Below are 12,814 nucleotides of genomic sequence, written 5' to 3' on the forward strand. Positions count from 1 at the left end.
CAGCCCTCCCAGCATCTCTGTGCCCTCCTCTGGCCCCGCTCCACCAGGTCCATGTCTCTCCTGTGCTGAGGCCCCCGAGCTGGAGGCAGCACTGCAGGGGGGTCTCCCCAGAGCAGAGCAGAGGGGCAGAATAGAGTACATCGACAGCTCTTCCTTCAGCAAGTCAGGAGAAGAGGAAGATCACATCCCTTGAGATGACTTCCCAGCACAGAGACTCCTTCCCTGATGTCCTCACTCGGAGCTTGCCCCGTTCCCTCTTTCCTCATTGCACCCCCGGATCCCTCAAAGAGCATCCTGCTGATTTGACACTCAACCTAATTACTGCTAATAGGATTAATCACCAAAAGAAGAGATGAGGTGCCGGATGCTGCTGCGTGGTTACGGCTAGCAGGGCTTTGCCGATTATGGGAACTACAGAAGCGCTGGATTCGTGCCATTCAGGTTCTTTGCTGGGAAAGACGACTGCAGATGCTGAAAGGAAAACTGAAGTCTGGAAACATCTCAGCATCTCCTTTTGTTATCCAAACAGCCCAAAATTGGGTTTTCTTACAGCCCTGCTAACTTCTGTGTACATATCTGCATAGCTCCCCGTTGCCCTCAAAACATTCACTGCTGCGCTGCGTATTATATCTCCGTCTCAGCAGACAACTCCTTCCCAAATACTCTACGAAATGATTTCAGCCTGCGTGCGGAGACGGCATTTATCTCCGACTCAAAATGGGCGAGACACAGTCGCTCCCTGAGAACGTGCGCAGGACCAAAACTGGGCTGTGCAACCTCCGCGGGTCACCTGGGATGGAGCTCGCTTTGGGTGGCGAAGCAAAAATAACGGAACCAAAGGCTTTGTCATGGAAACGCCAGCTGTCCTCCTGCCCTCCGACCCCATAGCCATCCCCTCTTTGGTCCCCAAAAGCTGCGGAAACCTCCAGGCAGGGATGCGGGAGGTCAAGGCTGGTTGGACGATGCTTGGAGATGGCTCCGTCTCTCCGTGAACCGTAGGGAGAGCCCAAAGGAACCGCTCCCATGCGGATCCGGATAATAAGATTGTGCTAATCCACGTTCAACAGCAGAGCCTTTCAGGATTTAAAAAGTTTTAAAATGATATTGAAACGTATGTCAAGCTTTAGCATTATTTACTTCTATTAGCGTGTCATCACCGGGCAGATTAAAATCCCACTGCTGATGCAGTGAAAGGACCAAGCAAACAAACCCCTTTGAAATGACAAATTTTAAGGCAAGCGCGTCATTTTTTCCTCCCTAAACCAAACAGTAATTCAGACAAGATTTGTGTTGACAATAAATCGCATGCAAATGAATCCAGCGCTGCAAAACCAGCCGGGTTTGGGGACACCATCCCTCTCGCCGCCGGCGTCGCGGTGTCCCGGGTACCGCAGGACACAGCGTCCCGGTGAAAACCGGGGATTTCTTGGAGGGAATAAAATTACCCCAAGTCTTCAATCAGCCGCCTGCATCCCGCCGCCTTCGCTCGCCTCTGAGTTATGAACCAACTTCCATTCCAGCTCGCCTCTAAATATCCTCTTTGCCTTAATGAAAACAGAAAAAGCTGTCAGGAATATAGATGCATTCAATATCTCCGGCACCAAGGGCACCATGTTTTCCAGAAGTAAAAAGACTTCTAACGTGAGCGCTGATTTTATTGCGTCGCAATAGGAAGGCAGGCATTATTGCAGAGGAGCGTGTTAACAAAATGTATCAAATATGAGGCTAAAAAAAAAATTAAAAAGCCGCTTTTCTCCCCGACTTCGCCGCCTCGTGATGGTAATCACCAGCGAGCCAGGGGAGTTACTGCTTGCGGGTCATTTAAAGTTGGAAAATTGCCTTTTTTTTTGTTGTTCCTGGTGGCGTTCAGTGAAGCAGAGAAACCACCGCTGCCTCAGGAGGTCTCTGGTCTGCCGCTTTCGGAGCTTTTTGCTGGGGGATGTAAACGCACAGGGTTTCCACGGGGGTATAAGATCATCGAGTCGCTGCTCTTCGAGTATGCAAGAGGCAGTTGCGCGCATAAAATAAACCCAAAGCCCTTTGCCTGTCGAGGGAATCAGTAAAGCATGGAGACCCACCAGAAAGTCACAACATGACTTTTTTTTTTTATATATATATATGTGTGTACATATATATAATTTTTGCAATGATACAGTAATATTTCAAAAAATATTTCCAAAAATTTGCACTATTTCAACACTGCAATTTGCCTCGATAAGGCTATTTGTAATTTGGCGGCATCCCAAAGCCGGGGATGCCTTCGATGGAATAAACCACCCTGCAGATGACATTATTGGAGAATTACTGCCTCGCTCTCCGCCCGGACACTGCAGGAAGGAGGAGCGTGCAAAGGCTTGCACGCGCATATCCTTCCTGCGCCCTTCCCTTCGCGCACCCGCGTCGCCTTCCGCTCCGCGGCCACCCCGAGCACAAAATCCAGAAGGGAAACTTTGCAAAATCAACTTTGCGTCACCGTCAGAAGCAACGATAATCACTGTGGCCACGCAGGTATCGGGATTGTTATGTTTTAACCCATTTAAGCGCACGACGTTGCACCAGGACGGAGATATTCTGTTGCTTTGTTGTTGTTGTTGTTGTGTTTTCGGTTTTTTCTTTTTAAAGAAAAAAGTTAAATATCGAAATGCACAGCTAAACGGAATGGGGGGCAGATGGCTGCTGCCACTTCCCACCTCTCCAGCTCCTCCCAGTAGCAGCTCGGTGGCCTTGAGCTGATCCAAACTGGCATTATTGCAGCTGAAGACTTTGATGTCCATCTCTGGGCAGCGCCTCGGGACTCCCCGGGAAAGGTACGGCTGAAGTCTGCCCCAAATTAATCCAATTTTTAGGGTAAGGAACTCCTGCGGCTTCATTTTCACCCAGCCAAAGGGTGAGCGGGACCTCTGCTGTGAGCCAGGACCAGCGTAAATTCTCCCATCCAACCCATCCAAGCAGCCAAAGGGAATTTATTTCCATCAGAGAGGCAAAAAAAAAAAAAAAATTAAAAAAAATCAGCTCTCCAAAGAGAAAATCCTTAGGGATTTTGTCTCGGCCTCCCAGGGGCTGTACGATGCTTAAGAGCCACCTGGGAGGACGGGGAAATAAAACCCTTTCATCACTTGCAGCTTTTCATATCCTCCCACGCCGCTTAATCCAACCCCTCGTTTGCATTCCTCCTGTCCCCAGGAGAGGGACGTCCCTGCTCCAGCAAAACCAGGCGGGGACACACGGGGACACAGATTTTCGTGTTTTATGCCCCAATTATAAATCCTCATTTAATCCCAGGAGGTTCCCACGGATGTCTGCAAGTCCCTCCTACTGGAAGACCCTCGAGTTTTCTCTGTGCAAACCAGCAAAAGCTCCAAAAGCAAATTAAAACCCCCTTATTTTGTTGCTGAACTTGCAATTATTTCTAGCCAACTTAGAACAGTGACGCTGATTATAACCGGGTGCTGTATCCTCATTAAGCTACGGGTCTGTCTGGCTGAGCAAGGAGACCGTCCTGCTGCTGTTCCCAACCCATTGCTCCAGAAAATAAACAGTTATTGCCCCTGCCACGGCAAACGTCTCACAGAATCACAGAATCACAGAATGGTGAGGGTTGGAAGGGACCTCTGGAGACCATCTAATCCACCCCCCACCAGAGCAGGGGCACCTACAGCACGTTGCACAGGACAGCGTCCAGGCGGGTTTTGAATGTCTCCAGAGTGGGAGACTCCCCCACCTCTCTGGGCAGCCTGTTCCAGTGCTCCACTACCCTCAAAGTAAAGAAGTTCCTTCTCATGTTAAGATGGAACTTCCTATGTTCAAGTTTATGCCCATTACCCCTCGTCCTATCACTGGGCGCCACTGAAAAAAGACTGCTCCCATCCCCCTGGCATCCTCCCATTAAGTATTTGTATGTATTAATAAGATCCCCCCTCAATCTTCTTTTCTCTAGACTAAAGAGACCCAAGTCCCTCAGCCTTTCCTCATAAGAAAGGTGCTCCAGTCCCCTAATCATCTTTGTTGCCCTTTGCTGGACCCTCTCGAGCAGTTCCCTGTCTTTCTTGAACTGGGGAGCCCAGAACTGGACACAGTACTCCAGATGCGGTCTCACCAGGGCAGAGTAGAGGGGGAGGATGACCTCCCTCGACCTGCTGGCCACACTCTTCTTGATGCACCCCAGGATGCCATTCGCCTTCTTGGCCGCCAGGGCACATTGCTGGCTCATGGTCATCCTGTTGTCCACCAGGACTCCCAGGTCCCTCTCCACAGAGCTGCTCTCCAGGAGGTCAGCCCCCAACCTGTACTGGTGCATGGGGTTATTCCTCCCCAGATGCAGTACCCTACACTTACCCTTGTTGAATTTCGTCAGGTTTCTCTCTGCCCAACTCTCCAGCCTGTCCAGGTCACGCTGTATGGCGGCACAGCCTTCTGGCGTGTCAGCCACTCCTCCCAGTTTTGTGTCATCAGCAAACTTGCTGATGGTACACTCTATCCCTTAAATGATGAGTCTCACTTCATCCACTGCTGTTACTCCAAGGCATGAAGAGTCATCTTTATATTACGGGAGATATCCACAAGAGATTGGAAACACATGGTCCGGCGGTTTCAGCGCCTGTTCTCCACTCGTTTTCTTGTGGTGGCAGTGAAGCATCCCAGTTCTGCAGCGTGATCCGTCACAGATAAACCCGAATATTGCGCTTCTCGGGATCAATGTTTGCTCTCTCCTTCAAAGCCCGAGGTTTCCTTTCCCCCTTGGAGCTGTCTGCAGCCAACAAAGACTTTTTCAAACCATTTCCAACAAGACAGCATCGGTCCTAATTACTAATTTCCTACCAACATCACAAGACCAAAATTAGACTGATATGGAAATTTGGGATACTTTAACACAACTAATGGTTATTCCTTCTCTTCCAGCACTTGAGGAAGGTAAATATATACACGTATTTGAGGCTACACTCCCATTTCGATGATTCTGGTGCAGCGCAGAGCCTTCTGCTAGACATAAACCACGTATTTCTGCCTCCTGCGCGGGTGCCGTAAGTTTTATTATGAGGCTCTTCGGCGCTTGGCTCCATCCTCGCCACGCTCCAGCTTTGCTCGCTGTCTCGTCGCGGCTCCACTTGTTCTTTCGGATTAAACGGTTTTGCATTAGGAACGGGTCTGAAGGCGGGTGGTACGGCCGAGGTCTAATTGCAATATCTTCCCCCACGGGAAATGCACGTCGCTGGACGGCACGTCTCTTCCCCGTCTGGCAAAAGGAAGCACGCTCGGAGTCAGGGAAATTTTTGGAAGCAAAGAAGGAAAGGGCTCAACCACTCATTTTCACATTATTATACAATAAGAAAAAGGTCTGGAAAACCACAGCCGTTTTCCCTTAGGGGTGTGCGTGTGCATGTGTGCGCGTGCAATGGGATCAGTGACTCGATTCGGGATGGAAATGTTGCATTTCGAGCCCTTTGCGGAGCGCTTGAAAGGAGCTCAGCTCCTCCAGTGCCTTTTTCCCGAGCAATCAAACGTGCAAAGCTCAATTTGGCTTTTGCATAACAAGGGCAAAAAAAAAAAAAAAAAAAAATCGAGGATGGAAAATGGCAACAAAACGATGCTCAAGAGCCCTTGCAGGGTGACAGCCTGGTGAACCGCATCCCGCTGCATCGCAGTCCCCACAAAACCAACTCTGGCCACGGAGAAAATAATCCGACAGCCCAACGAGGGTCTTCTGCAAGCCAAACTTTCTGCCAGAAACCCCTTTTCCCCGCAAACCTCCCCGGCTGCTGCGCAGGCGCGTGCACGGCTCCGCAGGTCGTTGCCCATTTGGGCGGCCGTAAAACTGGATCCTCCTAACCAGAAGAATTGAATTATTTCCAGCTTTCCCAGAGCTAATCAAGTAAAAGGCAAGCATTTATCTTTTATTGGCTTTTCCTTCCATAAATTGATATTTATAGACTGGGCTCTCGTAGAGGTCGTGGACCACAGATGCAAAAATCCCTTTTATTCCCTTTTTCTACTACATTAAGCACGCGTCAGCCGCTTGAGAATACACCGCCTTCCAGCCCCCGGAGCAACTAAGATATTAAAAAGCAAACAAAATACAAATTAATCTTGCAAAGAAAAAGGGAACTTTTGGCAATACAAAGCCCTTTACACGAGGAAACATTTAACATCACTGTCGCCAAGAGGCGAAGACGCCGACCAGCACAATGCCCGTTGCAAGCTTAACGCTGCGTTTTTCAGGACTGAAATAACTGATCTTCTGGATTTGCACTCTTACGGGGGGAACATCTACCTCCACCCCTGACGCCCTGTTATTCTGTAGCTGCTCCCAACGCACAGCTTTGGAGATTGATGAAATATCAAAGCGAAACCGAGGTAGCAACAATTTACTGCGAGTCGGCTGCGCCGCAGAGTCGATAAATATTAAACCTTGGCAGTGATCTCTCTTTTTTTCTTCTTTTTAATTGGACTTCTGCCACTTTCTGCTTCTTTAGGGTGGAGAAAAAAAGGATTCAAAAGGCCTTTTTTTTTTTTTTTTTGGGGGGGGGGCACTTGTTTCTACCTTATTACAGCAGGTAGGTCTTCACCTTGCTAAGGAGGGTGAAATACCATCAGAAAACACCCCCTGCAAAGACACGGGAATGGAAAAGTTGGAGATGCTTTTCCTGAGGTCAATATAAAAGCTGCTGAAAGAGCACCTGGGCATGGTAAAGGGGAGAGAGCAATGCACACGGTTATTTGGCTTTTTTTAAACTACAGACGCATTTATGCACGCTCTAAGCTCCTTGGATAATCCCGCTAGAGGCTGGGAAGGCAGGGATGCAGCCAGTAGAAAACAAATCTATGTGCTTTGCCGCACCTGCTGAAAGATTCGGGGTTGCTTCATAATTAAACACAACTAGGACGAGGCCACAATGTGAATTTGCCGTTGACTGCCAGCGAGTAAATTAAAACGCCTTCTTGAGAGCGATACAAAATGCATCACGGTTTGGCCTCGGTCCGCAAGAAGAAGGGCAAGGAGACGGGATTGTTACTGGAGAATGAAACATGGGGAGGGGGGGGAAGGAAGAGAATTAAAGGTACTCTGCAAAGGCAGAAACATAATTGAATTGCTGCGTTTATGCTTCGCTCCGAATAAAGTAAGACAAATGAATACAACCACTTTCCCCACTCCTCAAATGGGATTTTTTTTTTTTCCCCATCGCTTGATGGGTTACTTGAAAAAGGCAGAGACATTCATGATTTAAGAGCGATCATAAAATGAGAAACTCCCTCTGCCTTGCACCGGCTGGTAGAGAGACTGGCTGCCACGTGGTGACGTACCCAGGCAGGATTTTCCCGTCTCCTCACCCGTTCAGCACCCAACAGGACCCAGCAGATTTCCAGCTTTCCCTGAACCCCATTAGACAGACGCCCGCACGCGTGAGAAAGCAAAGTCAAGCAACCTGCCCCGCGCCCTTGGCCTCTTGCACAGGTATTTAGGGAAAAGCAGAGAAAACTTAAAAATTCAACAACTTCCCACACGATAGAAAGCCAAAATGTGATGGTTTCCCCCATCTGAGCATGTGAAAGATGACGTTGAGCGCAATAATCACCCACTCGCCGCGGGCACTCTGTGTCAGCCAAAACTTTTCTTGGGTCCTTCTTTCTGGCCAAGAAGAGCCGGTGGCTTACTCCAAAACCAAGCACAAATCTCGGGCGCTCAGATAATGAACATCAGCCAAGCTCCAATCCCCGACCTGTGCGCTCTCGAGATGCTCACCGTCACAGACGAGGCTGAAGTTTGACCCTAAGGAAGAGCAACAGTTTGAGGAAAACTGGGCAAAACCCAAAGCTGGACTCGGAACGTGGCTTATGGTCCCAACGTTCTTCCCGGCATCCTGCAAGTTTTCCACCAAGGTGGTTTGCAGGTCCACCGAGAGGCACGTTGTCCTATGTGGGACATGACAAATACCCCAGGGCCAAAGAGAGGTCAATACGTTCACTCTTCCCAAAGTTCAAGGCACTGTCACCTCCCCACGTCGACGGTGCCAACCCCTTCCCCTTTGGATCGGCAATTCAAGGACTATATTCTCACCCCAGCTTTCTGCTGGCAGCTGGTGGGGATGAAGCTGTTCCTGGGCTGACAGCTCCTGGCAACACAGATGGCCATTTATAACTTAATTCCCTCCAAAACTTGACAGAATCAAATCCGATTTATATTTAAAACCTGGAAATCGTGAGCAGATGGGAAGAACGAGGTTCTTCATTTGAAGAGCATTTAACGGCACGCCAGAAAAATCATAACGCTCGCTCAAAAGCACTTGATATTCATAAGGGCTCAGCAATCCTTGCTGCCATCTCTGGTTTTTCTCCCCATCCTTCCCAGTTAAGAGCATCATGTTGGCAGGTTAATGGGTAACGCAACAGGCAGCTCCTGTAATGGGCTCTCGACATCCTGCGAGGCAGATGGAAGCCATCGCCTCTATTACGGCACTTTCTCACCCCATTTCTGTGCCCGATACATTTCCTGAGGGTAGCACAGCAGAAGTCCATTGCTCAGCTGCGTGCTTTGGAGAAAGCACTTTAGAAACGCGGAGCATCGCAGCTAGGATTGGGCACAGACCGCTCCCCCGTCTCGCTTTTTCATTCGGACCATCTGAGAGCTGAAGAGGAAAGTCCATCCTTTGAAAAATTAGCTCAACGCGCCGCATATTTCCCCAACAGTTTCTGCTTTATTCCACCACTATTCTGCCTTTCACTGCAAGCGGAAACACATTAAAAAAAAGAAAAAAAAAAAGGAAAATAATTTCATTCCCATTTAGATAAAACCCCGTATCTGGAAAGCATCACCAAATACCTCCAGCAGCAAACCCAGCATGACATTCCAGTGAGATAAAAAGAAAGCTTTTGCCTGTGAGCCTCGAAAGAAATAAAAAAAAAAAAGATCAAATCAACACTAAACTGCCAAAGTTTTGTCAAAAATCATTCTGGAAAGATCTAAGAGAGATATTCACCTCCTTGCTAGCACAGTGCCAACAGTGTTACAAAGGGACAGCCCCAGCTGCAACCCATAATTTCTCTCCATATCGAGCATCTGTGATGAAGAGCTTAATTACCTGTGCTGGAAAGTTGCTTGGATCCTTAGGCAGCATTAATGGGAAATGGATGGCACAAGGCATGGCAAATCCTGCTAAATTTAAGATTACGGTTTATTTTGTTTAATATTTATTGCTTTATTTGGAGAGAGCTGTAAAAACAAATATAAAAGGATTTGCTGTGCAAACATAGGCATGCCTCGTTTTTAGATGCTCTTACTTCATCAATAATTAGACTTCAGGAGTGCGTTCGTGAGGAGGCAGCCAGCACCGCAGTTGTCAACTGTTAATTTTGCTAAGGATGCTCTAGAAAGCGCTGTGACTTCTCCCCCCCAAGACACGGATCTCAGGGGGAAACAGAGGGTGGAAAAAAACCACCAACTCCTAAAAATGAATTCTTTTGCTCCTCCAGCACAGTGAACGAAGCCGAGAGGAGGCCGACCCGATCCGCCATGTACCTGTGGAAGCAGCAGGGAGCAAACGATGACCAAAGTGGCCTCGAAGTTGTCTTTGAGCCAGAGCCCGACGGCGTGGATGCAGCCTCGCACATGGATGACGTTGAGCAGCTCCAGGCGCTGGAATCAGGTTGGAGAGAAGTATCAAATCATAGAATCGTCTAGGTTGGAAGGGACCTTGGAAGATCATCAAGTCCAACCATCAACCCAACACTGCCAAACCCACTAACCCATGTCCCTCAGCACCACGGCTGTCTGTCTTTTAAGTCCCTCCAGGGACGGCGACACCACCACTGCCCTGGGCAGCCTGTGCCAGTGCTTGACAGCCCTTTCCATGGAGGAATTTTCCCCAATATCCACCCTAAACCTCTCCTGGTGGAACTTGAGGCCGTCTCGTCCTACCGCCTGTTCCGTGGGAGCAGAGACCGCCCCCCCTCGCTGCCCCCTCCTCTCAGGGAGCTGTAGAGAGCAGAAGGTCTCCCCTCAGCTCCTCTTCTCCAGGCTGAACACCCCCAGGGCCCTCAGCCGCTCCTCACCAGACGTGTGCTCCAGACCCCTCACAGCTCCGTCGCCCTTCTCTGGACACGCTCCGGCCCCTCAATGTCTGTCTTGTCGTGAGGGGCCCAAAACTGAACACAGCACTCGAGGTGGGGCCTCACCAGTGCCGAGTACAGGGGTAAAACCACCTCCCTGGTCCTACTGGCCACACTAGTCCCGATACAGGCCAGGATGCTGTTGGCCTTCTTGGCCACCTGGGCACATGCTGGCTCATGTTCAGCCGGCTCTCCACCAACACCCCCAGGGCCTTCTCCGCCGGGCGGCTTTCCAGCCGCTCATCCCCAAGCCTGTAGCGTCCATGGGGATGGTGTGACCCAAGTGCAGGACTTGGCCTGGTTGAACCTCACACCATTGCCCTGGGCCCATCGCTCCGGCCTGTCCGGAGCCCTCTGTAGAGCCATCCTGCCCTCAAGGAGATCCACGCTCCTGCCTAACAGTGTTGTCTGCATCACGGTTTTCATTGAGACGTTGGGTTGGGGGAGAGATGTTATTTCTTGAGTTTGCTCCTTCTTGCAAGCCAAAGGAGAAGTGTTGCATGAGAAGTGTTCGGGAATATATATTTCTTGGATTGGACTTTTTCCTGGGTTTTCTTGCCAACAAACTGTCCCTGGGAGCTATGGACCATATGCACGGAGATACTGCAGCTCTCTGGGGCGATACAGCCCTGCGGTCATCCCCGAAGGCCTCCAAATCAGCTTCTCTCCAACCACCGAGCCTCAAAACACAACTTGGGACCAGCATTTCCCGGGGCTGATCCAGAACGGCCGCGCCAAAGCCTACGGGGACTACCCAAACGTGTCACGAGCCTGCCCGTGCTCTGCGAGCCTGAGCGACACCCTGGGACGCCAGCGAAAAGCGATAAAAAGGAATTTACACACAGCTGCAGCAACACTACGTCCTTGGTGGGGACGAGCTTACCCGCAGATAACTGGTTTGTTTTAGGGGGTTTGGGGAAGGAGAAGCCGATCTTGTACGTACGAAGGAAAAAGCCAATGTTACCTCTTTATTGAGCGTCCTGTATCCACAGAGGGTGTTAACGACTTCTCCAGGGACCTGCGAACAGAGAATTGCTGAACTGACATAGCTCGGAGGAAGCCAAAGGGGAAATACAAGAAATAAGAATGAAAAATAAGAAATAGAAGAGTTCGCCCAGTTGCCTCAACCATTCAGCGTAGCACACGGCAGCGACCCTCAAACCTCGCTTTACTACCGCAGGCTCCTTTTTGTCCAAACGCAATGCTGAAACCATGAACGTCGGCAATAAGCTGTTGGGTTTTAGCATTATTTTTTTTTTTTAAGTCACTTTTCTCTCTGGTTTCTGCTGTTTCAGAGGATGCTCAGGTCCCCCCCAACACTCTTCCAGTGATTTGAGCGGGGACCACCCCCACTTCACGCGAGCACTTAGCAAAGCAGCTCTTTCAAAACGCTCCCTTGATTTTCTCCTTGTTTAATTCCAGCCACCATCAGTCATGTCTCTGATTCATAATAAATAATAAAATTTATAAGAAAATAATCATATAATAAAATAAAATAATACATTTCACAAGAATTAAATGTATGGAGCTCTCCAGAAATCAAACAGGAATTTCCCCAAAGTCTCCCAGCACTTTGAAGAGAAACGTAAGGATTTTAGACATCCCCAAAACTTAGATCTTTGTTGGCCCAACAGAAACGTTTCAAGAGCTACACCTAATAGGAGAAATCCTGGCCAAATGCTGCTGTTCAGGACCTTTCTAAAATAAGATCAAACCTAATTTCTCTGCTTCTGTCAGGATGGAAAACGGTATGTTTTGGGTTACAACACTGATTCTGGTTCATCCCCAAAAAAATCAAAGCCGGAGAGTAGCTCTGGCACGTCCTGAGCTAGTTGGGTACTTTGCACCTCTGGGGATTGATCTTCCGATGGGTTTTTTTCGGCTTGTTTCACGGATCAAACAGCAGCTTCCATAACACCATGTATTTCTAAAGGGGCCTTGTGGCCATAAAATAATAACGTGCTGAAATTATTACGCTTTCAGAAAGATGGCTTTGGCAACCAGTAAAAGCTCCCGGACAACAAAACAAAAACACAGAGATGAAAAGGGAGAAATGTGCACATTTAGGTGTAAATTATGCTCTCCTGCAAGACAAGGCATAAAAGAAATGTGCACCTCCGGACAGACTCCGGCCATAAAGCTGCAGCTTTTTCCTCCTGTAATTGGCAGGGAAATTATTCCAGCGCTACCTTACCAAGAGCTTCTGTACCTACCACATTACTCCCAGCGCTATCAAAAATCCCACCTCTCACCGCTTCAAGATGCTATTTAGAAACTGGGCATAGTTAAGGAGACTAATTAGTCCCCATGCATATGGAAGACTTGCAGGGAAATCTGGAGATGAGCAGCAAAGCACCCATCGGCATCGCTGAGAGAGAGCTCACCCGGAGCTGGGACCACGAAATGGGAAGCCTTCAGCATAAGGGGAATTTGCAGTCGTCTTAACGTAAATTCTGCCACCTACAGTGGTATAAAGGAACCTGTACATCACCAAGGATTCGCCTATTTGGTTTACATTTTAAAAATAAACCGCTTTTCTTGACAGCTTGCAGTTGTCCGTGCTTTTCAGACTCACTTTCATGGACATCATAGGACTCTGGCTGGTCAACCATCATTGCTTTCTATCAGGCTCATTGTTTGACCGTGTCTGGCTACGGCACAAATTCATCACCGCTTTTCTTCCTTCTTGCGTTAAATAACCGAGGGTTTCTCA

The 12,814-nt window shown here is 48.9% G+C and overlaps 1 protein-coding gene across 1 annotated transcript in view; it reads right to left on the reverse strand.

Annotated features, from left to right (window-relative positions):
* Positions 1-12,814, reverse strand: part of LOC104281775 (tetraspanin-15-like) — a 55,258-nt gene that overhangs the window by 1,917 nt on the left and 40,527 nt on the right. The window contains exons 6-7 of the mRNA XM_009879823.1: positions 11,066-11,119; positions 9,512-9,628 (exon numbers count right to left, since the gene is read on the reverse strand). Coding sequence (XP_009878125.1) covers positions 9,512-9,628; positions 11,066-11,119 — 171 coding nt within the window. The remainder of the gene's footprint in view (positions 1-9,511; positions 9,629-11,065; positions 11,120-12,814) is intronic.

This window comes from Charadrius vociferus, unplaced genomic scaffold (assembly GCF_000708025.1).
Source record: "Charadrius vociferus isolate BGI_N301 unplaced genomic scaffold, ASM70802v2 scaffold682, whole genome shotgun sequence".
Lineage (NCBI taxonomy): Eukaryota > Metazoa > Chordata > Aves > Charadriiformes > Charadriidae > Charadrius > Charadrius vociferus.